General features: G+C 50.5%; 1 protein-coding gene and 1 long non-coding RNA gene across 8 annotated transcripts; one reads left to right on the forward strand and one right to left on the reverse strand.

The window, feature by feature from the left end:
• Positions 1 to 85: 85 nt before the first annotated feature.
• On the forward strand, positions 86 to 24,129 carry STX16 (syntaxin 16). Of its 7 annotated transcripts, none has more exons than XM_029916386.1 (10): positions 86 to 1,081; positions 8,707 to 8,742; positions 8,902 to 8,913; positions 15,585 to 15,692; positions 15,994 to 16,134; positions 17,198 to 17,363; positions 18,390 to 18,481; positions 18,966 to 19,109; positions 20,334 to 20,414; positions 22,625 to 24,129. In XM_029916386.1, exons 1-10 carry the CDS (start codon positions 950 to 952, stop codon positions 22,727 to 22,729), a joined length of 1,017 nt encoding a protein of 338 aa, XP_029772246.1. In that variant the 5' UTR covers positions 86 to 949; the 3' UTR covers positions 22,730 to 24,129. The 7 variants fall into 7 exon arrangements, with proteins under 7 accessions (XP_029772246.1, XP_029772245.1, XP_029772242.1 ...); XM_029916382.1 differs by having other exon boundaries at positions 91 to 1,030; XM_029916380.1 differs by lacking the exon at positions 8,707 to 8,742 and having other exon boundaries at positions 94 to 1,081.
• On the reverse strand, positions 960 to 5,339 carry LOC115273364. The gene is made up of 2 exons (XR_003900788.1): positions 4,832 to 5,339; positions 960 to 1,161 (listed from the first exon to the last, which is right to left on the reverse strand). It is a non-coding gene; the product is annotated as an uncharacterized LOC115273364 (long non-coding RNA).
• Positions 24,130 to 24,352: the final 223 nt, after the last annotated feature.

Raw genomic sequence — 24,352 nt, forward strand, 5'->3', positions numbered from 1 at the left:
GGGCCGCCCCGGGAGCACCCCGGGAGGGGGCGGAGCGCTCCCGCGCCCCGGGGCAGGGAGCTCCCGCGTCCGGAACGTTGCGAGCAAGCCTTGCGAACGTCGCAGGGGGGCACTCGCGAGGGACGGACAGGAAGAGGGCCAGGGGGGACGCCAGAGCCCGGGACCACAGCACGGAAACGGCCCGGGGCTGAGCTGCAGTCAGATCCGGGGATGGAGGGAGCCGGAGGAGAGGAGTGAGGAGGCCGGGGAGGCAGGCCCTGCTGCCCTCCTGCAGGCCGCCAGGCCGCTGTGGCAGTGGAGGACCCGGCCGCCCAGCCAGGGAAGGGGTCAGGAGGTCGGGCCCGGGCCTCAGCAGGCCCAGGCGAGGCCTAAGGAGGGAGTACCAGGCGCCCTGGAGTTCAGGGCCCAAGCCTTGACTCGGCTTGTCCAAAGGAGGCTTAGGCCAAGCTTCTGGCGGGGAAACTGAGTCACAGGCAGTCTCCCCCCCCCCCCCCCCGGGCACGGTCTGGAGGCGTGTGAGCCAAGTTAGGGATAGGGTGCACAGACCCTTGGCGGGGGAGGGAGGGTCTCCGAGATTAAGGGGGGTAGGGGGCTTCAGGGCCTCCCAGTCCACAGCCGGATTGGCGAGTGAGACGCTTGTAGATCTGAGGTTGGATTGGGGTGGGGTCTCCAGGACGTTGGCTAGCAACGCAAGGATTGGGGGGATTTAAGTGCTTAGAGATCGAAGCCAAGCCTTGAGTAGGGGGAGTCAGAGGCGGTTATTTGGGGAGGGGTCTCCGCGCTTCGACGAAGCGCAGGGCTGCGCCCGGCTTGGCTCGAGGCCTTGCCCAGGCAGGGCTCTGTGAAGGGTGGGCCCGACCCGGCCAGGGGCCGAGAGCAAGAAAAGTGAACAAACCAGGAGTGCTAAGTGGGCGGGGGGCCCCGAGAGGGGGGTCACAAAGGGTGAGACATGGCCACCAGGCGTTTAACCGAGGCTTTCTTGTTGTTGCGGAATAATTCCATCCAAAACCGGCAGCTGTTAGCCGAGCAAGTGAGTAGTCACACCACCTCCAGCCCTCTGCATTCACGTAGCATTGCTGCGGTGAGTCTCCCGGCGGCCTCTCCGACACACGCACCGTGTGCACTGCGGCTCTGCCTGTCTGTCTGTCTCTGTCTGTCTCTCTGTTTAAAAAAAAAAAAAAAAGTAATAAGACTTAGGAATAATCGGAAGTGGAAGGTCTCTGGGCGAGGGGCCGGGGCCACGTAACAACCCTGGATGGGGAAGAACAAAACAGTTTCAGGGCCCTGCTCCACCTCTGCCTTTCCCTCCCTCCTCACTTCCGCATCCCTCCTCTTCCCTCCCCGCTTCCCCCCCCTCCCGCCCCGGGCGTCACTGCCCGCCTGGCCGCCTCCAATTTACATATGTTTTAACACGAAGATTTGGAAAAATTTGGGCCTTCCTGCAGCCTTGTTGTTTTCGTTCTGTGTTTAAGCCCCCTCCCCCTTCCCCCACTCCCCCATACCGAGCCTCACTTTGGGTCGCCGGAACGCCGAGCCCCAAGCTTTGCAAATGAACGACACCCTCCCCCAAATGAGGCCGCCGTTGGGGGGGGTGTGTGTGTTGTTGTTGTTGTTGTTTCACCCGTTTTCTTTTAATGGCCTCGCGGCCCTTGTGTGGGGCCCTGTTCCTTAGGAATAATTGCTTCCCTGTTTTTCCTGGGGGCTCCTGGTTGGGGTGACTGTAAGGTGCTAGGCTCTTCGGTTTTCCATTTCCCAGACAGGAAATTAATCTGTTCCCTCCATTCGAACTTTTAAAAAAAAACCATGGTGTGTATGTGAAAATTAACCTTCAAAATAGCACATGTATTTTGATTTAATTAACCTGAACCTTTCTTGAGCCCAGCGGTAGAATCTTTTAGAGGGAGGGCCTGGGAAGATTGCTAAAGGGCTTTTTTGTTTGTTTGTTTTTGATGAGGTCTCCTTTCCCTTTCCGAGCTTCAGTTTCTTGCTTTCTTGGCTCTGGTACATCAGGGCCGGTCCGAACGGTCCCAGCAAGACCGTGATTAGCTCTGGAAGATCTTAAATTGAAAAGTGAAGAAAACTAGGAAACTAGTTTGTAGCGGGGCGGGGGCTCCTTGCTATAGACAGGCTGGGTTCGAAAAGAAGCAGCCTTAGAGGATAAAGGGAATAAAGTCCCCCCCAAACCAGACTTACGGACTATGCTTGAAATCTACAGTGCTGAGGACCTCACCCTTAGTTCACCGCTTAGGGACTGTATTGCCTTTTTTTTTCCTTTCTGACCCTACTAAATGCTTCAGAAAAATCATACGCCATGTGTCTTGATTGACAAAGACAGTCTTTCCTTTTTGTAGCTCACAGGTGGGAGATGTCTTTGGCCATATTGCTCCTATAGGAAACCTATTTTAAACCGTGTGAACGGGTTCAGGAATAAAATCGTGCAAATTCAGGTTAAAAAGCATAGAGAACAGGGATGGAGTATGTTTAGATTTTTATTTACTTAAGAATTTGAAGTTGTTTTGCATTTGTAAACTGAAAGAAATGGTATTGTGCTAAAATAAGTAAATGGAACCGGCTAACTCCAGTGCCGATTTTTCTTTTTTGAAAAGGGTACTCTGAAATAAGCCAAGAATTAGATGGTAGAAATTGAATGAATAAAATTCCTCAGTGGAACTTTAGGTTTATCAAATAAGGTGTAAAAATTGCATATTCCTCAAATGACTTGATTTTATGCCACCTGATGGGGGTAAAAAAAAAAAACAACAACAGAACTAAAACTCGGCTTAATGTTTCTAAGGTATCGGTTTTTAATTTATTGAAACAACGTTGTTTGCTTTAAAATTTTTATCGTATAAAGTTCAAAACACCCTGAACTGCTGGGTAACATGAGACTTTTATTATCCTTATTATTAATCATTAAGTCAGACAGTTTAAAAACCTAATGTCTGAGCCGGGCAGCTTTTTAAAAGTGCCTCTCTAAGTCAGACCGATTTTTAAAGTGGTTTTTTTAAGTTAGGCAGTTAAAATAAAAAATCTATGTATAAGCTAAGTCAAATAATTAAACACGAATAGCTGAAGTATACACTTTGGGAAATTAGATATGTCAAAAAAGGTATAGATAGATTTAGCTAATTCAGGTGATTTCTGGAAATTAGATTTCTGAATCAAAATATACATATCTGAGTCAGAACATTAGAAAAATATTTTCTGTATGTTTCACCATTTAAAATGTTACATACTGATTTTAGTCTATTTGAAATTTTTCTCAGGTTATAAGCAGTCGGATCATTTAAAATATCCCCGTAGTCAATGCAGACTGTCTAAAAACTAGAATTTGCAATTAAACAAAAATGGTTTGCTTAAGTTAGAATTTTTACAAACCCCACACGTTAATATTTTTAATTGTGTGTATTGAAAAAACACATGGCATGTCAGATTTTTCTGCAGTGTTTAGAGGTGAAGTATTACATCTTCAGTTTGCTTACAGTTGATTCACCAGAAACTTCTACACACACACAATCAAATATGACAAGATGTTAACATGACTAAGTAGAGGGTATAATTTTTTCAACTTTCCTGGAAGTTGGAAAAGTACTATAAGCATTTTGAGGGGAAAAGCCATGTCTAACACAATTTTTTAAAACTTCAGCCAGTAACTTCGGCAGCATTTTTCACTGCATATCTGGCTCATAGAAAATTTAACACCTCATTTCTGAACTGTAAATTTCAAAACCATGTAGCAAATCAAACAAAATCAAAGCTATTGAATTTGAATATGGACTGGGTTTTAGGTGATATTAAGAAATTATTGGTTAAGCTAATTATAATCAAATTTGTTAATTTTATTAGAGATACCCACTGAAATGTTTAGCAGTAAAATGTTAAAATGCCACTTATTTTGTATACTTAACCCTCCATAAAGGAAACAAGTAAGGCAAAGCATTACTGATTGTTAAGTCTCCTGATGAGTATGTGGGGTGGCATGATACAGACATTTCACACGCTTTTTCTGTATGTTTGAAAAATTGTAAATAAAGACTTAAAAGATATACAGGTCATATTAACAACGTGAGTAAAATAATTAAAAGGAGGCAGTTTGTAAATATTGACTAAAACTCAGGTTAATGACAAAGGAAGCAACTAAATTCTAGAGTTTCACTTAATTAAAAACAACCATAACCTGAAATTTCTAGTTCCTGGTGAGGAGAAAAAGCTGCAGAAGTTAATTTCAGTGTGTGTTTGTTACCTAACACACAACCCAAAATAAATCAAAAAATCACATTGAGCTGATAGTTTGGGGGAGAGGTTTTTGGGGGCTGTTTGTTTTCGAGTTCGAAATCTGAATTTTCACCTGCTTGTTTAAGGAAAAGCTGTGATTTTTTGATTTGAGCAGAAGGTTGTGTGCATCTCGAACACCTCAAAACACAGCACACCGAAGCTATATCATTCAAGAGACTTAAACAGGCTTTTTTTTTTTTTTTTTTTTGGCATCCTAGCTTGAGGGTAAAAAAACAAGTTACACGGTTGCCGGGGGCCCGAGTGCCCCCACAAACACGCCTGCTGACACAGGTTGAGGCGGCATTCAGGCACATGTGACACAGCTAAGCAGGAATTTAAGGAGGATGTACCACGACAAAGCAAGCCAAGTCCCCAGGGCCAGCAGAGACCTAAGGTCCTTGACCCGACATCCCATGTGTGATAACCCTTAGGCCTCCCTTCCTCCACCGCGTTCGGGAAGGTTCTAGGAAATTCCAGCAGCCAGTCAGCGCCTCCCCCCCGCCCCCCACTGGTGCTGCCCAAACAGCCTTTGCCTGCATGACCCCCAAGTCAGTACCTTGTATCCTGTGGTCCTACCTCCGGTCTGGCCCTCGGGGTCTCTGACACGGAAGGCCTCTTCCGTCTTCTGCCTGATAACCAGCAGCCTTCTCCCTGCCGAGAGCTTCTCTCGCTCTGCAGCCCCGGCTCACACAGCCTGGTTAAGTTTCTTGCCTATGAATGAAATCTAGTTTTTCTGTATGCTTTTTACAGTAGAGCAGCCAGAGCTGAACAAAATTCTCCTTAATTGTGGTTCTGCTTGTATTGGTACTGGTAAAAGTAACTTAGAAACAGACGGGGCGTTAATTTTTAAATTTTTTTTCTTTTTCTCTTTCTTTTTTTTTTTTTAAGACTTGCAGCAAAATGCAGTTGTTGGCATTTCTCATTCACTGTGTTTGGGCCTCGGATCTTAGATGCCCCTCCCTGCCACGGTTGTGCCTCACGGCAGTGTGAACTAAAGGAAAGAGCACTGGACTCCGAGTCTGGGAATTTAGGGTTAAGTCCTCACTCTGTGGCTGACTCAGAATGTGTCTTTAGGCGAGCTCTTTGATCTCTTCCGACATCTTTTGCCTTATTTATAAATTGAGGGGTTTGAGGCAGGTGATTTCTGAGGGCCGTATGTGTGGTTTCTCCTGACCCAGGCTCCAGCCCCAGTGGTCCCAGCTTCGATTTGAAAAGGAGGAAGAGTCAACCACATTGCTGGCCCGCTAGGCCAGTGTGGTGCAGAAACCCTTGGACATGGCTCCAGTACTTTGCTGACATGACTTTGACCTTGTACCAGCCAAGTGCAGGGCTTAAGGCACCACCTCATTCAAGCAGTTACAGACAGCTTGGCTTGAAGGGGCTGAAATGAATTTACAAAGGAAAATAATCATTCAAGAAAACGTGTAAAGTCTTAAACGAATGAATGAAATAGTTGTGAGGTGCTGCTCTCATCCGGACGAGGTGCCCTGTGACCCCTCGGGTCTGGAATGGCTCGGACGGAGGGATTGGGGCCACTTTGGTCGTGTTGACTGCCTGATCTGTCCTCTGCTTTAAAATAATGCATAACCTATAAATGGAAGCTGGAGTTAATTGGTCTTAGATTAGTTTGAAACCAGCACATTATTTTTAATAAAACGGCGTGCTTTAGGGGGAGGAAAGATACTAAAGATTAACTGAGGTTATCGGAGACCTGAACTCCTTCCGTCTTGACTGTAACTCAAGCCGAGGTTTATGGAGGGCTCACCACGTGCCTGGCACTGGGCTCCCGGCATGTGGGCACCTTAGATGCAGCCCCCCAGAGCTGTCCCCCCAGTGCTGCTGTTTTCCTCAGGATACAGACAAGGGAACTCGGGTTTAGAGGGGTTAGGAGGCTTGTCCAGTGCCCCCTGCTTAGAGAGTCAGGGAGCTGGGACGGGGCCTCGGGCCAACCAGGCCCCAGGGCCCTGTGCTCACCCACTGGACCTCAGTAGTGTTGGGGCCACAGGCCCCGGAGGATGGAAGGACCCCTGGTTGAAATCTCGTGGTGGTGGGTTTTCTTACGGTAGGGTAGCATCTCCCCGTGTCTCGCTTTACAGCCATACAAGATCCACTTTTACCAGCATACTGAAGGTTCTAGTCCACACTGAGTCTGTTGGAAAATTAGTGCTCCGTCTTTAGAATCCAAGTATGAAATCATTGTATATTTCTCTTTAGATCTATTTGCTTTCCTGCCTCTAAAGATTCCCTTTGAGCAGTGAGGCTTACTTGAGAATAAGGGCACTTTGTTGGATAAAAGAGAAGCAAACTTTTATTTTGGCAGTAACGGAAATAAAGTAAATATCACTATAGCATAGACCTGTACTTCCAGCTCGTTTTGCTCAACTTTTCCAGACTTCCTGAGTAAACACAGATGGGTTTCCACTTATTTTTCAGTTTCATGTAGAAAGTTCTTTAGACTATAAATTCCACATGCTACTTGGAGTTTTCAATGTTTGCTTGGTTATATGCCATTGGCAGGTCAGAAACCTAGATTTAGACATTATAAAGATTCAGAAGGTGATGATGTGTGGTAACGTGTTTTCATCTGGCTGTATTTTGGGTTTTCCAAGTGGTAATTCTAAGTGTTTTAATTTGGGTCCTGACTAAATTTTTTCATAATTTGGTGGCAGGGGGTGTTTTGAAGGCCTCTATTTTTAAGTAGCAAAACGGGGGTAGGGAAGGGGGTTAGGTGGGGACTCTTTGGAAAGGTGACCTCTGAATTTAATTCCCGATGTGGTATGGTAGGACCTGCCTATCGCTGGTAATTCCCTGACGTGTTCATAACATCAGAGAAGCGGGAAGGTGGGGTGGAAAGAGGCCTCAACACCTGGCTCTGCCCTCCTCTGAGCCGGAGCCCTCTGCGCCGGTGGGAAAATGAATGGATTTATGCGTTCCGAAGCTTAGTTTTCTGGCTTACAACAAAAAGAGTCTTTATCTAGCCCGTGATTCTGCTTTCACCTCTTATCAACTAAGAATTGTGAAAACCGAAAGATCCGGGCGTGTGCTTGGCTGTAACCCAAGAGCCCAGGCTCACGTGTGGCAGAGGCCGGCCCGAGGCGGCGGCGCTCCGTTCGAAGATGGGAGGCCAGGTGCCCGGCCGCGGAAAGGGGCAGATGTGCAGCCTGCGGTGCTGAAGTCAGGGGCTTTGCCCTCTGCTGGGCTCGCAGAAACATTTCAGTGCTTTCCTGATGCAAATGTTAAGGCTCTTAAAAAATAAAAACATTTTCTTCTTAAAGTAAAAGATAATTAAATCAGATTCCCATTTGACACTGTCTTCTCTAGTAAAATTTTCTAGTACTGCTGTTGAGGCTGGGTGTGTATATAAATACAATTCTCTTTGTTCTTATGGCAACTTGTAGAAGGAATGTAGAGGCCTTTCAGCTTTCTGCAATGTCTACCAGTTGAATTTTTACACGGAGGAACCCAGCTTGATTACACTTTTTATTACTGTCACTGCTTAATAATAGTTTGGTCCTGACCAGTTTCATTTGCTCTATTAATTTTTAAATAAGGAGGTTATGTTTTTTAATTTTCTAAATTCACTGTTGAACGTTTAAAAAAAAAACAACACAGTTGATTACTGAAATTGACCACGAATTATTCCAGTGATCAATACTGCAAAAAAGTAAAAATACATTAGTAAATAAATGAAAAGACCTCGTTCTCCAGAGCATCTTTCATTGGTAAATATCTGCTCAGAAGATAGAGTTCCGTGTTGATCTAAAAAAGAACCTCTGGTTTTAAATTGAAACTTCATCCTCTGGCTGCCCGTGCCTCTTCCTTCCTGCTCCCCCCGTAAGAAAATCTCTCCTCCTCTTGTTTTGTTTTGTTTACTTGCCTTTATATTAGCTTCACAAATAACTGTGTGCTTTCTAGACTAATGCTAATAAACGGCCAGCAAATGTGAAGAGTTTTTCTCTTCTTTACCACCTGTGTGCCTCTCCGGGGAGGAAGGGCTTCTCGGCCAGCTGATTACCGCCGAGAAGCCGGGTCTGCGGGATCGAATCTGGAGAGGCCGTGCACGTGTGGTCACTCAAATACCAGGCGAACACAGCCACAGACCGTGGTTGTGGGTTGTCCATTTGCTAATTCTGCTGCGTCTGCCGAGCTCATTCACATGCTAAAATATACACTTCTTTTACCTGGTAAAACTGCATTTTAGCTTTGCTCTCAAATTATTGTATCTTCCTGAGGGAAATTGAGTGGAATTTGATATTTATGGAACAGATTAGCATTATATTGTCGTGAGCCGAAAGCAAGTGTATTTTATTTGCTTTATGGTATTTTAATTTTTACAACTGTTTATTGTTTCCTGTCTCATGCACCAAAACAACAATCACAGCAAATAAAACAATACATGTCTATTGATGTACCTTTTTTTTTTTTTTTAAGGAACAGTCAAAAGGGGGAGATTTCTTAAATGCTTTGGTTAGTGGATCTTTATTTTTGTCACTTTTAGAGCTGGTTAAGATCAAAGTGTTTTCTCAACTGACCATGCCTTATCTGTCTGTCCCCGTCCCTCTGTCCTCCTCTCTTTCTTGCCGTCCGTAACTGGATGGGGCTGATGGGAACAACAACTCTCTTCAGGAGCTGGACGAGGTATTGTGTTTTGAATATTTTTGTGTGTTAGTTAATCCAATTATGTCTTTTTTTTTTTAAGTCTTTGGTCATATACGGAATACTAACAGAGCTGATACACATTTTAGCATTTATTTTGATTACTCATAATTCTTGTGTTTATCAATTTAATCTTCAGGATGTATTAACATATTTTCACACCAGGCATATTGGTGGTTTAGAAAAGGGTTTGAGGAACAATTATTTACTACTCTTGGGAAAACGTCTCCACCTTCGAAATAGTAAAGGTTGAGCCTTTTCTCGAACTTAAAGAAAGCCAGAGGGGTTTTAGGATTATGATGTGGGTAATTCCCTGCTTTCTGTGAAGTGTGCGGTGAGGTTGCTCGGGCAGAGCGTGGAGGACACGGTGGGTGGTGAGGGCCCCCAGGAAGCGGGGCTCACACCCTGGGGGCCTGCCGGGGAGGCTTCGCAGCCAGGGTGTCAGGGGAGGCGCGCTCGTCCTTGCGGGGTCCCCTGTCGGCCCCCTTCCCGGCACCACACTTTCGGCCTCTGCAAGACTCACTAGCAGTCCACGCAGAAGATGGGGAGGGTGCACGTCCCTAGCACTTTATTCTAGCAGCGCTAGTGAGAGGGCAGAGGAAGAAGGGGCTGCGCTGTACCGTCAGTTTGGTGTCTCCATTACCCGTTTCCACTGTGCAGGATAAAAATCTTGTTCCTGAGGGCAGACTGGAGAGAAGGAGGTGTTTTTTGGTTTTGTCTGTTTTAATTTGGATACGACCCCCGAGGCAGGATCGGAGTGACTCTCTCCAGGACCAACAGAGCTCCTGACGGGTAGATCGATAACCACCTGGAGGTTCTCAAAACTGTTTTTACCTGGTCAGTAAGAGCAGCAGCTGGCCAGCAACCTGCGGGATGGCCTTTGTCGACCGCCGGCTAGACAAGTCAGACTGCGGCCTGGGGAGGCCGCAGGGGCCTGAGCTCCAGGCCCGTCGTGGAGCCGGAAGGGGCTGATGCGAAATAGTGTGGGAGCCGCGGTTCCCCCCTCTTGTGGGTTTTGCTTTTGAGAGAGTGACTCCCACTTACGCCTGTGTGTACTTAGAAAATGTCTGAGGAGACAAAATAAACCGTTAACAGTGGTTGCATTCCAAGAAAAGTCTGGGCTGGAAGAGAAACTTACTTTCTATCGCATACCCTTCTCTTAGGTTGGGTGTCTGTTTTTAAAACGTGTGCACGTATTACTTCTGTCATTACAAAGCAGTTTTGTATTTGAAAACAGCCACCCTCAGCATGAAGCTCAGTGATCCGGGCGCCGTGGCCTCCCTCCCAGCACCCGGCCCTGGAGAGCTCGCCCGCGGCGGGGCCCGGCGTCTCTGGGGCCCAGCGGCCGGGATGTGCGCGGGGTTGCTGACCCGACTCACAGGCACGAAGGCCTGGGGGCTGAGAGCGAGGCCTTTGAGAACAGACGCGGCCCCTCCTTGGATAGTTTGGAAGCGTGGGGCTTGCGGCCCCAGAAGGACGTGTGTGACGGGGGTAGACGACAAACCACAGAACAGCGTGCGTCGAAGCAGCGCTGGCCAGCTCCACGTGAGGGGCACGTCTCAGGCCATGGTCCCCAGGGGTCTGCCCCGGGAGCCGAGGTCCAGTCTTTCCTACTTCTTCAGAAACGGGCTACCCCCTGGGTGTTTAAACGGGGCCTCACCCTGTCACCAGGGACGCTGCCCAGCGGGCCGCGGCACCACACACACCTCTCTAGACTCAGTGAGCCCTCGTTCCGGGTCCGCAGGGCCGCCTCGTCCTCGTGAGCACCTCGCCGGGTCCTTCTGGCCCTTTGTCCGGGACCACTGTGTCTTCTAGGAGGTGGAGCTTCCAGAACTGTCCGCGACGTGTGTTTTATCTCCGTCGCTCACTGCGTTTATGTGTCGCTGACCCCGCTAATCCTAACTGCGAACTTGTTACCGCTCAGCCCCAGCTGCTGAGTTCGCAGCTGCGGGCACTTGGGCACGGCCTCGCGAGCGGCTGCCGCGGGGCTCGGAGTCGGTGTCTTCGGGGGTAGTGGGAGTGACCCCCGGTTCTGGGCATCAGTTAGATAGAAGCCCACCCCTCTGGAGTTGGGGCCCGGCAGAATTTCCTGCCTGCATCCCTGGGGTCTCCAGAGCGAAGCCGTCTGGTGGCACCTCACAGTGTGTCCACATTAGACTTTCTCCTGCGCGCATCCACGCGAAAATCTGTGCCCTGTGGATACGGCTCTTCGCCTTTCTCCAGAAGTAGCATGTGGGGTGGCCCTCGGGAGGCAGCCCACCTACCGCTGACACCCTGGCCCTCTCCTCTGTTCCCTGCTCTCATCTTCGTCCCTTCCTGTAGCAGTGTCATCTCCCAACCTGTTGCATTTTTCAAATAGATAATTGGGCGTTATAAAAAGTTACAAGATGTAAGTGCCAAGCTCTCTGAGCGCAGAGCCTGGGCAAGGCAGAGTGATGTGGGGGGACGTGAGGGCCACAGGCTGGGCCCACTGGTCACCTGCTTGGGGAGTATCCAGGAGGCGGGCTGAGTACCACGGGGGGCCACCCTCGGGAAGGCTGGTCAGCGGGGTACAGAGAGCGAGGCCGGGGCAGGGCGGCTCCCCCCGTGCAGGCCGTCCATTACTGCCCCCTGAGTTGTTAAGGGCGTGGTACGGTCGTTGGAGAAAAGGAGAACAGTGAAGCCGGTGGCATGATTCTCTGGCTTTTCCTTCTCTGTTTTCTTGTGCATTTAAAAAAGTCTATTTTGAACGTTTATTTTCTCATAACCAGAAAATATCACTTTTTAACTATCACAGATTTAAAAAACACAGACACTGCAGTGCTGACGTCCCCTGATGCTTTTTCATCCGTGTGCTTATTCCCTCCCACAGAAGGCTGGGGTTGCTGAAGCCCCGCTGTCTGTCAGCACGGTCCCCAAGCTACCTTGAGCCCAGCCGGTCAGGCTTGTGGTCTGACCTCATCACACACGTTCCCATGTCCTCTCACGTGGAGTGAGTGTGGCCAGGCGATGATTTTCAGCATCCCTTCCAGACTTTTGAAGTGTCCATTGCCACAAATGCTCCAAAATTGTCAGTATTGTTTCTTTTACAAATCCATTAGGGCTGAACTTATTTTATTTTATTTTATTTTTTAGATGCGGGGGAGGAAGGGAGTGTGTCAGACTCTGCTGATCTCCACAGAGGCTTTGCCAGGTCCTTAATCTTACAATACACGAAATCAGCCTTGTAAAGGCAGGGTTTCCTAAGTGTAGAAAGCCTCTAGATTTGGGGCAGCCAGATTGATAAGAAGAATGTGTGTGTGCATGCGTTCCTTCCATAGATAGAACTTGTCCATGCTGTCTGGTGCTCTTTAAAGGGACAAGTGTCAACATCTAAAGTGGATGGGGGTGGGGGCGGAGGACAACTGCAGTGAGACCAGCAAGGGGCCCTGTGGGTGTGGTTTTGAACGTCTATTGCAGTATTCCTGCATCGATGACCCCGGGTCCAGGCAGTGCAGCCCCAAATTAGAGACAAGACAGAAATTCTAAGAATTTTTAATAATGTTTTTCATTTAAAAAAAAAAAGATATATTTTTTTTTCTTCAGAAGCACAAGTTCATTTAAGAAAAGCGTTATAGACCCGGATCATCACATATTCAGAGAGGGAACTAAGTTGCAATCCAGCTGCGATAAACAAGGAGAATTAAAACTCTGGCAGTTTTTTTAAAAAGCCTGTATTGACCTAAAGGGCAACTTGAAAACTGGTAGGATCGTCCTGGATCTTAAAAAAAATAAGAAAATATGTTTTCAGATGTGAGGTTGAAAGGGGGTGATTGTTTTGCATGTAACAAAGATTTTGTTAATGTTCATATTTGTTTCTATTTCAAGTAATTGACATTTACCTTCAGTTATGTTTCCCGCTCCCCCATCTCAAAACAGCGTGGGGTTTTTTTTTTTTCATTTTAAATTCATACTGATAAAACAGATGACACATTTCATCTGAGTACTGCTCAATTTCTTTATCATGATGAGCTATGGTTATGGACTAAATGATGAAGGGGACAATTTTTCCAAGATTTAGAGTTTGCAGTCCCAAGGACTGCAAAGACTCACCCTTCCTGGCACCATCCCGATCCAGCGTGGGGAAGCCAGGGCCAGCTTTTTGAGCTGAAATCTGCCCTTTTCGGGTGGGGATCTCTTAATTAGCAGGCTTCCTCAGAACATTGAAAGAGAATGTGTTTGCTCTAGTTTTAACTTCTACTCGGGGTTGGGGGGGGGGGGTCACAACTCCTGTGTAAAAATCAGGTGCTCCTAAAAATAAGGTGGATCTGCTTCAGCTGACTACATGTGTGATTGACAATTTCCCATTTGTTTCAGAGAAGTTGATACTGATTACTACGCAGGTAAATCTAGATAAATAGTGTCTATGTAACTTTTTTAGTTTAATGTATTTTAATAAACAGTAAAAAGAATACACAAAAGATCGTGAGCTCAAAAGCCTAAATGAAACAAGATATTACTCTGTTGAAATGACTTCCTATGACATACGGGCGTGGTGGAAATTCTGTGAGCCACGAAGAGGTGCCTTAGCAGTTTTGGGGTTTGCTTTGTGTCAACAGCTGGAGCTTCAAGTTCAAGTTCTGCTCTGGCAGACCCACATCTCTGTCCCACACCTGCCACGCAGCGGACAGATGCTGGGGGTCGGTTGCTGTGGTCTTCCCTCCTGCCTCGGTCTGCATGTCCCGCACAAAGCTGCACACCTCTGGGTGACTTTGGAGCAGGAGTTTGAGGAAGAACAGCCAGCGTCTCCCTGTCCTGCTCTGTGCAGGATGTGGGCTGAACCCCGCCACTGCCCCGGCAGGTGGTCAGTGAGAGAGGCCGCTGTGTGTTGGGACTTCGGTGCCCACGGGGAGCCAGTCCCCTGGCCCTGGTGCAGTGCAGTGGGGAGGGACCCGGGGGCCGTGTCTTGCGGTGGCAGTTCAGTCCTGACTTGTTCTCTCGGCAGACTGTGGTGCTGTCACGCCTCCCCCCCCACCCCCCACCCCCTGAGCTGATTGGCAGCTCGTGGAGAGGGGGCTTCTGGAGTCCTCGGACCCGGTTTTAGTCTGTCACATAATGGCTTTGTGACCTTGGGCAAGCTACTTCTCTGAGTTTCAGTTTCCTCATTTATAGATTGGAATAATAATTCCTAGCTCACCTAGTTCCTGTGAGGATTAAAACAATAAAAAGAATATAAGATTCCTATTCGTGAGCTCTCACAAACAAGGTGGCTCTGGTTGAGAATCACCACTTTACAGACTCCGAGCCCCAGATTGTGCAGGCCGGATGACACACCATTTATCTGCGACCTGAAATGACGCTGGGGTCCTGGAGGGTCCACGCAGTGGCTGAATGCCGGCAACTTACTCACGACAGATGCTCAGGGAGCGGTTACAAGGGTTCTGGTGCCTTCGGCATGGTCGATGCACGCGGTGCGATCCGTGAACGCACAGAATGCCCTAAGCCCCTGGGGGCAGGCCAGGCAGGGGCAGGTGCAAAATGCATTTGCTTGTAGGGATTTTTCTGTAAGCTGTTGAAGATATAGGGTTTATTACTTGAACGCACCCTTTTAATGTAGGTTTTTGCTTCTGTCATTTTTTCCCTTTATCTGTTGATTTTTCAATTCTGTCTTGTTTATTAGAAAAGCAAGCAGGCATTTGCTGAATGAATCAAAACATAAATTTAGGTAAAACGCAAGGGGCAGGGGAGGAAAAGCAGCATAAATTCCCCACCCAGTTTCCACGGCATGATTTAGAACATTTACAAAGCATTCCCTGCAACAGACTTTTATATACTGTTTCCCATTATTTTTCAATCATCATTTGGATCTTTGGAAACTGGCATTTATAAAACCTGAACTCGGGAGCTGCTCTCAGCCCGTTCACCGGTCACCTCCGGGCCTGTGAGCAGCTTCCCTAAGCCAGACCCAGCCTTCCCTCCCTGGGCCTTCAGGGCTTTCGAAGGCAGTGTGGGGACCTGGGAAAGGACCAGAGCTCTGGGTATCATTTCAAATTCAGCGAAAACACTGCGTGTGGACCCTGAGCTGCAGAAAGGAATTGACAGGCAGACTTGCATTGAGATTTTTAAGGATTGCTTTTGCCAAATGGTGGGTAATTTGCTGATCGTTTTCAGGCTGTTCTTCCATACATTTTAACACATGGTTAATGACCCTGAGACCAAGATAACGGGCTCAGTCCCGTCTCCAAAATAAGCTCAGTGTGTGCAAGTAACCCTTGCTGCTATTGACCACTCGGTGTGAGTTCCATTTGTAGCCCAGGATTTTTTTTTTTTAACGTTTATCTGCTCGCATTCACTGTTGAGGTTCATGGCATCCTGTCCGTATGAAGTACCCATAATAAGAGGTCCTTCGGTTAAGGATCTTCTGTTGATTTTCTTTATTACATTTCTATAGCCAAATCAAGTCAAATTCATGTTCACAAGTATGTCCAAGAAAATTAAGAGCTGGTGCATGAGAAGATAGAAAAACAGCCCCAAATGCTAGCAGTGCCGGAGCAAGCCCGTGGCACGGCCCAAGTGCCCTGCTCACTCCTACGTTTCTCGATCTTCTCAGGGAGCGACACTTACAAGGGTGTGAGAACGCGCTGATCAAAATGGAGCCCGACTAGCTTTTTTAATGTCCCTTTATTTCCCTCTAGCTTGCCGATGACCGCATGGCTCTGGTGTCGGGCATTAGCTTAGATCCAGAAGCAGCAATCGGTGTGACAAAGCGGTCGCCTCCTAAATGGGTGGATGGAGTGGATGAAGTAAGTTGAATGTTTCACATGCTTTCATTTTGTTGAGCAATGGTATGACGCCGACACGTGTCAGGGTGCCCGGAGGGAACCCCACCAGCGGGTTCAGCGGGAGCGACCCGGGTCACAGAGAGACCGAAGCGGCACGTCACGAGCGGTGGGATTTGAATTTCGATCAGTTGAGTGAAAAGTGGCTCGCACAGCAGTGAGACTCCAGGCTGGTGGAGCCGGAACCGTGTGCAGCGTGCGCAGGGACCGTGCAGCCCACGGTCCTGGAGGCGTCCGTGCAGCTCTGGTGGCTTCTCTTGTGCAGATACAGTACCATGTCGGCCGAATCAAGCAGAAGATGAAGGAGTTAGCCAGCCTTCACGACCAGCACTTAAACAGACCCACCCTGGACGACAGCAGTGAGCAAGAGCACGCCATCGAAATCACCACCCAAGAGATCACTCAGGTGAGGACGGGACGGCGCGCCCAGGCCAGAGCGGCCACTTCCCGGCCCCCTCGGAGGCCGGAGTGTGGTGCAGCCACCCGTCGGGTCGCACCTCCCTTCCCCAGAGGGACCCTTCCCCGGCCAGAGCCCACCCCCAGGGCTTGAGGCCCCGGACCCCCCCCTCTCCAGGTTATCGGCACATGTCCTAGAGGAGTGGAGACTGTCCCCTCTGTTGTCGGCAGATGCCACTGTGACCGGACTTAAATTCAGAGCGTTACTGAGTTCAGCCACTTGATTTAAAGATGTCAAACTTCTGGATGTTAGTGCTTCAGAATTGTTCGTGTTACAAAATGGTCCTCATCACTGGGAAAGATTGGGGAGCTTGTTGCCCTAGACTTAGTATCTTCAAGACGCCTAGCACCCTAGAAAAATTTCTTGTAAAATGGTAAATTTGAGTGATTTAAAAAAATGTTTATTTATTTTTGAAAGAGAGAGAGGGAGACCCAGTGTGAGCGAGGGGAGGGGTAGAGACAGAGGGAGGGGGACACAGAAACAGAAGCAGGCTCCAGGCTCTGAGCTGTCAGCACAGAGCCCGCCACCGGGCTCGAACCCACGAACGGTGAGATCATGATCAGGCACCCAACTGATTGAGCCCCCAGGCGCCCCAAATTTGAATAAATTTTAAATACTGTGACCAGTGTGTAAAGCGTAGTGTCTACATCGTTTCCCTGTTTTAAGTCTCCCAGCGCTGGCCATGGGGGAGCTCTGGGCGCAGGGGTGCTGGAGCCCCGGCTCGCATTTCCTCCCTCTGCCTCCCGCGTTCTCGTGGGTAAAGTGGGGACAGTACCAGCCCCCGGGGTGGTGGCGGGGGGCTCGGGAGAAGACCGTAGGCCCCGAGCGGTGCGCAGCAATGGCCCAGCGCGCAGCGTTTGTTCACGCCGGGCTCGGCCTCTGCGCGCGCGTGCACACGGAGCCGCACTTGGCTTGGTCTGTGCACCTCGCGCGACGCCGGCCACCCCCGGGCCCCGGGCCAGCGAGCGCAGCGGCTCGAGCGCTCACGGGGAGCCGTGGCCTCCCCCCCCAGCTCTTCCACAGGTGCCAGCGCGCCGTGCAGGCTCTGCCCGGCCGGGCCCGCAGGGCCCGCTCCGACCAGGAGGAGCGGCTCCTTCGCAACGTCGTGGCCTCCCTGGCCCAGGCCCTGCAGGAGCTGTCCGCCAGCTTCCGGCGCGCGCAGTCGGGCTACCTCAGACGTGAGTGCCCCCGGGGCTGCTGGCCGGGGTTCCGGGGCATGCAGGCTCCAGCAGCACTAGGGCCGCTTTCCGTCTCCATCCTTCCCCTGGGTTGCTGGTTCTCCCTGCCGTCCTGAGCCCTCCATCGTCACCCTTGAGCGCATTCACGGCTTCTGCAACAGAAGGGCCGCGCCGCCACCCACCCCCATGCGAAATGGTGCCCGGACTGAGGCCGAGGTCGGGGTATCGAAACGGTTCACACGCGACGAAAACAAAACTTACTCTGTGCCGAGCTTGAAGACAGTGCCTGTCATTCCAGCACGTTTGCGGGGCCTGGGGACATGCTAGCACGGAGGTCAAGTACGTTGTCCTCGCCTGAAGCTTCGCACTCGCGTAGCATCGAAAGTGCCAGAGCGCCGGCCGCCGGCCCGGCCGAGGGGCTCTCCCAGCCCGCCCTGCCCTTGCTTCCGGAGCCCTGCCGAGTCCGTGTTAGCCACGCCTGCACCCGAATCACCTTCAAACTGGGGTTTTCTTTATCGGCATTGCAATCAATAATACCCCCCACCCACCCCGGAAAAAAAAAACTAGTCCCCCCTCCATCTGACAACTGGCATATTTGTATTTTAATTTCGGTACTTCTAAAATTTGATTAGAGCCATTTGGAATTGTTACTGGAGATGCTTCTAGAGAGAAATATTGATTTTTTTTTTAAATGTTTTGTAACAGCAGTTAGATTAAATCTTTCTGCCTCGCTTAGAGATTCTCAGAAGGTTCAGTGTCCTTTTGTCACTCGCTTGGCATCCAGTGCATCGTACGCATTGACAGCCTGGTGGTTTCGTTTTGAATAAACCCCAAATGCTCGCATCTTGTTTTGTGCTGACAATCTTCACTCTCCCCGCACCTCTGACGGAGATAGGCCTCTTTTAAAGCTGCTGAGAACATGTCCACTTTGACTCTTGAGTTTCACCCTAGATTTCCCCGTTTTAACGGTGGAGCCGTAACTGGGATGGTTCACATACTCGAGTAAAGGGAACTCCTGTCTGATAGGCATGAAGAGTCGAGAGGAGCGATCCCAGCATTTTTTTGATACATCAGTGCCGCTGACGGACGACGGAGACGATCACACGCTTTACGATCGGGTACGTGAAGGGGCGGCGGGACCGACGCTGGGCGGCAGCGCGCACGCATGCGCATGGCTCGGCGCCGCCTCCCGTAGCTTTGCAGCTGCTAGAAGGAGGCCTGGGGGCAAGCTCTTTCTCCTTTGGCAAAGGCTCTAAGGAGACCTTGTAATCTGCCTTCCAGAACCTTCGGGAAAGCAGTCTGCCCACCCCGCGGTGGGAGGAGCCCAGAGAAGCGCGGGATTAGTCCCGCTGGCTTTGCTGCTGGGTCCCGGTGGCGGTACACACCGGGGTTCACCCCGCCCCCCACTCGGGCCGGCTGTGCTTTGGACCCTTCGGTGTGTTTTAGGAATTTGGATCTTTCCTGCCAGGGAAAAATAAGTGCGTGTGTCTTGTCTACGTGCTTGTGGAAGTATCTTCAGATTGCATTCTTTGAACTGCGTCTGAAGTCGTACACCATACCTTTCTGGAGAACATACACATCCCGTACGTTTGGTCTCGTTAGGGTTTTACGGATGACCAGTTAGTGCTGGTGCAGCAGAACACGCTGATGGTGGAGGAGCGGGAGCGGGAGATCCGCCAGATCGTGCAGTCCATCTCCGACCTGAACGAGATCTTCAGGGACCTGGGAGCCATGATCGTGGAGCAGGTACGGGGCGCACCTTCCCCGGCACCAAGCGTTCCTGCCGGGCCCTCCAGGCCCTCTCAGAGTTCTGATTCTGCTTCCTGCCGGGGAACAGAACTTGACCCTCCTCCCCCAACGTGTGTACGTGTGCGTGCGTGTGCCCTTACACACACACACACACGTGCAGATTGCATGTATATACTAATGTCATTCCCTATAAAGATACTGTAAGCTTTTTTTTAAGTTAAAAAACAAATATCAGGAGAAGATCTCATAGTCTTCTTCTGAACTCCCAGGAGGCTCAGGGGACCACCCCACTTGGGTGTCTGGTGCCCCCCTCACCCCCCCAGCAAGGACCCTGGCAGTAGATAAGGTTTCCTTTCTGACTTGGGCGGGTTACTGTGTACTGGCAACAGGAACCACTGGCTTTCAAGTAGAATTAAATGGTTTGTTGGCCGTTACAATCTGATCAGGGTGGTTTATGATCTCACCAGCGGTGATCTGGGTCCTGATCCCCTGCAGCCAGCTGCAGAGCAGAGTGCGGGGCCTGCGGAGGATCGAGTTATAATAATTACTCCCGTGGTGCCCAGGGAACTGCTCCCGCTATCTCCTCTCCTACCGCGGGTCCCATTAGGAGCCTTCGTCTTGCATAGAGCCTGGTGTTCCCTTGTTTCTGTTTGATCTGAGAGATTGAACAATTAAAGCCAGAATTCTCCTTGAGGCAAGGCGTAATTTGACGTGGTGGATTGGAGCTCACCGTCTTTGCTCTGAGCCACGGAAACCTGTGTTGACGTTTGTAGACATGATAGTCAATTTCCAGGCCTCCTCGTAACTGGGTCTGGCTCAGCCCACGCTCTCTGCTTCCTGGGATCCAAGCATTTAAGCAGCAGATGGGCCCAGAAGTCAGCTCTGTGCCTCTCGGAGCCTATTTCCTCCGAACTGTATATTTTGTAAAGCCCCAGTAAGTCTGACTGTGGTGCATCTTACAGTGGCTAAATCCAAAAAGGAAATCTCAATTTGTCAGTATTTCTGTCTCACGAGTCAAGACTGTATTGTAACTAACAGCGCACTCTGCCATTAAGTGCCTAATATTGCTTGCTGATGGATTCCAGAACTTTCCATGTGCACAGTTCAGGAAAGAGAGAATCCTGTGGGTAGTGATGTCTGCAGTGTGCACCCCTCGGTTTTGAAGTCCCGTTTTCCCCGTGGCTGTGGTCGATGGCCCTGTGACTGTCATTTCTTCCCCAGGGCACAGTCCTTGACAGAATCGACTATAACGTTGAGCAGTCCTGCATCAAAACCGAAGACGGCCTGAAACAGCTCCACAAGGTAATGTCCTACGTCTCGGTGGCTGAGGGCTGGAGGAGCTGTTGTCAGACGCCAGGGCTTGTAGGAGGGCCCTCGGTGTGGGGGCGCAAGGATGCATACCGGCGGGGGTCCGCCCAGCGCCCTGCAGGAGGCGGGTCCAGGCACACCTGCCGCTCGGGTTTGCCATCGCTGAGAACGCCCTCCCATGACAGGAAATTATAAAGGCGTCGGGCTTTTCTTTCTGTCAGAGAGCACGCCGGGCTGTGAGTCGTCTTGTCTTAGGAGGTCAGGCGAATGGGCCTTGGCAGGACACGTGTCGAACGTCCTGCTAGCTTGTCGCTGCCGACTCCGGGCTCTCTCGCGGGGACACACTCTGATGGGCTGCTGGCCGAGGGTCATTCTGGAGCAGATCGAGGCCCCATTTTCCCTTCTCATTCCCGCAGCGTACCCGCGAGCCCCGCTGAGTAGAGGGGCGTTTGCTGAGGTGAGCAGCTCTCTGACTCTCTGCTAAGAAAGGGGCTCCTTCAGGAAGATCTTCCGTGATCCTGGGAAGCATCTCGGGAGCCGTGTCGTCAGCGATGAGGCGACACACGCGCAGTCAAGTGGGTCCCGTGTGTCACCGGGGGCGAGTTTGCTTGGAAAGGGAGGAGGAGACCTCACACAGAAAATACATTTCTGTCCGTCTCCTTGTATCCGTGGGACCCATTGACACTTGGAGCCACAGGAGGAGCATTTCTCCAGCCCGCTAGCATACGGCCTGTCGCTTTGCGGAGGCCGGCTGCTCCCTGGCCAGGCAGCCCTGGCAGCAAGTGCTGTCAGGGGTCCAGAGAGTGACAGCGGCCGAGGTCTGACCAGAAGCCCTTCCCGCTCGCGGCCGAGGCAGGGTGGGAGTGAGACTCCCAGCCCCTGGGGAGAACAAGAGGCCTGCCTGGACCGGCAGAGGGCTCTCGGCGTGTAGATTCCTTTTGCCGCCAGCCTTGTGTAGGAGAGTGACCGCTAACTAGTCTTCCCCTCTCGTCCCCGGTTTCTGATACGCTGTTGTCCGTTTCCTAAATAAAAACTAGTGAAACGTGCCCTGTAACAACACAGAGCTTGGGCCAGGCTTTCCCCACAGGACTGTACAAACCCAGTGGGAACTAAAAGTGTTGTTTTCAGGTCCACTTATAAATCACTCTGAGCAGTTTTCAAGTCTGTCGTGTAGCATTGGCTTCCCTGGTGTTCTGTGTCCCTTATCAGGAACAGGAGCGCGTTCCGTCTTCTCTCAAGAGTCACGTTCTGTCCCTTCCTTCAGGGACGATCGAGCCCAGGGCTGCACTTGGGCCCGGCTCTCAAGATGGGCTGACTTGTCTATGCCGCGGCCTCTTCCTGGCTGGCGAGAGGCTCCCACGTGGGAGACAAAAACACCTGTCAGAAGCTCGGTGGGGAGCATGGGAGTAGACAGGAGGTTGGACCTTCTTAGCAGGCATTTGCATCAAGTCCCTTGTCCTTCCCTGTGAAATACCTCTTCCCCGCCCCCCGGACACCCTCTTTCTCCACTCTCCTTCCTCGGGGCCGGTCCCCAGGAAGCCCAGGCCGGCCACTTCTGCCTCTGTGCACGGTGCAGGCCGTGTGACTGCTGGCGAGCCCCGCCCCCTCCCCAGCCCCCCAGGCTGACGCCTGCAGGTGAGGCTCTCGGGAGGGAGGGGGCCCGCAGCGGGCGCCTCCTGCACTTGTCACCCTTGCCCACTCCCATTTCAGAGGAGGAGTGTGTCTCGTTTCCAAATTCCGGGGAGGCAGAAAACAGTCCTCTGTGGGGCCGTCAGTCCCAGGGGGAACCTTAGCTGCTCGTTCGGTGTCATGGCGAGGGCAGTGCACGTCCATCCAAGGAACCGTGTCCAGGCACAGGTGGCTTTCGTTGCAAGAGGGGTTCATCTTGCATCTTGTGTGAGCTGGCGGGGACGCAGAGCCGTGGCCCCTCCCGCAACCTTTGTCGTGACAGCGGAGCCGGGCCCAGGCCTGGGCTCTGGCACATCGTGGTGGGGGGGGGGGGGGGGGGGGGGGGTCCAGGATCATGGAACTCGCCCGTTCTTGTTGATTAAATTTGCTTGAATTGGTAGAAGGGACTCTACTGACGCAGCCTGTCAGAGACACCGGTTATGCAGACAGAGCTGCAAGCCCAGAACTGGAAGCAAGCGAGCCCAGGGTTCAGCTTTTTGGGAGAATGACGGTCTTTTCCCCTCCTCTTTCTGTAGGCGGAGCAGTATCAGAAGAAGAATCGGAAGATGCTCGTGATTTTAATATTATTTGTCATCATCATTGTCCTCATTGTTGTGCTGATCGGCGTGAAGTCTCGCTAGGCATCCGTGGGGCCGCGTGGTCCGCCCATGTGGACTCCGGGCGCGAGGGGCTCGGCCAGCCTGCGGGCACAGCGGGCACAGTGGGCACAGCGGGCCGTGGACTGTGTGGGGGCAGCGAGCGCTGGCCCGGACCCCTCGTCACCGCTGCGCTCCGGGAAGGGGAATGAGCTGCTGTATTTCCTTCGTCGTCAAGAACTTAAGGACCTTTGATGCTGCTGCAGAGTAGAGATCGAGTTCTGTCATTGGTTATAATGTATATTTTTTTTAGAAAGAGAAAATGAGTTGAATGTTTACAGGCACTCCACACGCTGTTCGATACTGTTTGTGCATATGCTATTTTTTTAGCAGTCATGTCTGAGCAGCATGTAAAAGTAATTTTTGGAAATGTTTTTTAAAAACCATCTGGTTTTTAAGAAATTTGGTACCAAAAATTTATGAGTAGAGGCAAAAATGCCTCTTCGTCATTCTCTGTATATTTTCCAGTTGAAAACAAACTGAGAAGTCCTTTAAGAATTTATAATCCGTTCCCCATTAACTTAATTTAGCTTTTCCATCACTGTTAATGATCAGAGTAACAAAGTGTGAAAAATAAGAAACCATCATTGATGTTAATTAACACATTTAGACGGGCCAGTTAAAACAGCTTCATAAGTTTAAATTAATCGTAAATGGACTGTTCCTCGTCGAGAGTGCGTGCACTGCATTTTCTACATGAAACCAAAAGGGGTTACTAACGAAACCACCTGAACTTAGAAGTTGGTCCTTTGAACCACCCTCCCGTGGAAACGGAAACGGGAAGAAGGGAGGCGGGGCAGGGTCGCGGGGCCCCGCCCCCGCCGCCCTTGCTCCGTCCATTACTTGCATACTCACTGCATAATGACCTGCTCCAACTCGACACCGGTTAATGAACTGTGAATTGACACAGAGGCCATTCTAAGTGGGTCACCCCATTTAGGCTTAGTGGGTCTCAAATTATTAACCAAACATCACTCCATTTCAAAGTAAAATATTCCACCAGGGGTGTGATTTATCGCCTCTTCCATGGCTACTTACCATGCCCAGAAAGTAAGCATGGTCCTCCGGACTGGGAAAATCCTCCTTAGAAAACCCCTCGCTGCGCGAGCCTGCATCGGATCGCCGGAGCAGGACTTCGCCGGCTCCTGACCCGTTATCACTGTGGTGCTCGAACCCGTTCCTGGGACCGTTGAGTAACGTGGAGAGCGTGGAGAGCGCTGAGAGCCTTGAGAACTCGACGGGTTCGTGTTTTCTGGTCTTGAGACACCAGTACGGTTCCCATGGTCTCTGTATAATTTTCGATGGCTTTCCCATTGTTTTTCTTACCTCTCCTAAAACGTTTGAGAAGAGTGTGACCTCATTAAACGTGCTGTGTTTTATCTGGATCTGTCACATAAGATGTGTCTTTAGAATTGACTTTGAAGCTGTTTCCAGAACCTTCCGCGCAAGTCCAGTAGTGCGGGCTGTCCAGACAGGTTATGGTCTCAACGCCCACACCTGTGCCCCAGCCTCACTTTCCCAAGGTGTTGGCAACTCCCGGCCGCGCCCGGTTTCCTCGTGACCGCCGTGGCAGTAGCGCAACCCGAAGGTGCCGCTGGCATTTCGGGA

Source organism: Suricata suricatta, chromosome 12 (assembly GCF_006229205.1).
Source record: "Suricata suricatta isolate VVHF042 chromosome 12, meerkat_22Aug2017_6uvM2_HiC, whole genome shotgun sequence".
Lineage (NCBI taxonomy): Eukaryota > Metazoa > Chordata > Mammalia > Carnivora > Herpestidae > Suricata > Suricata suricatta.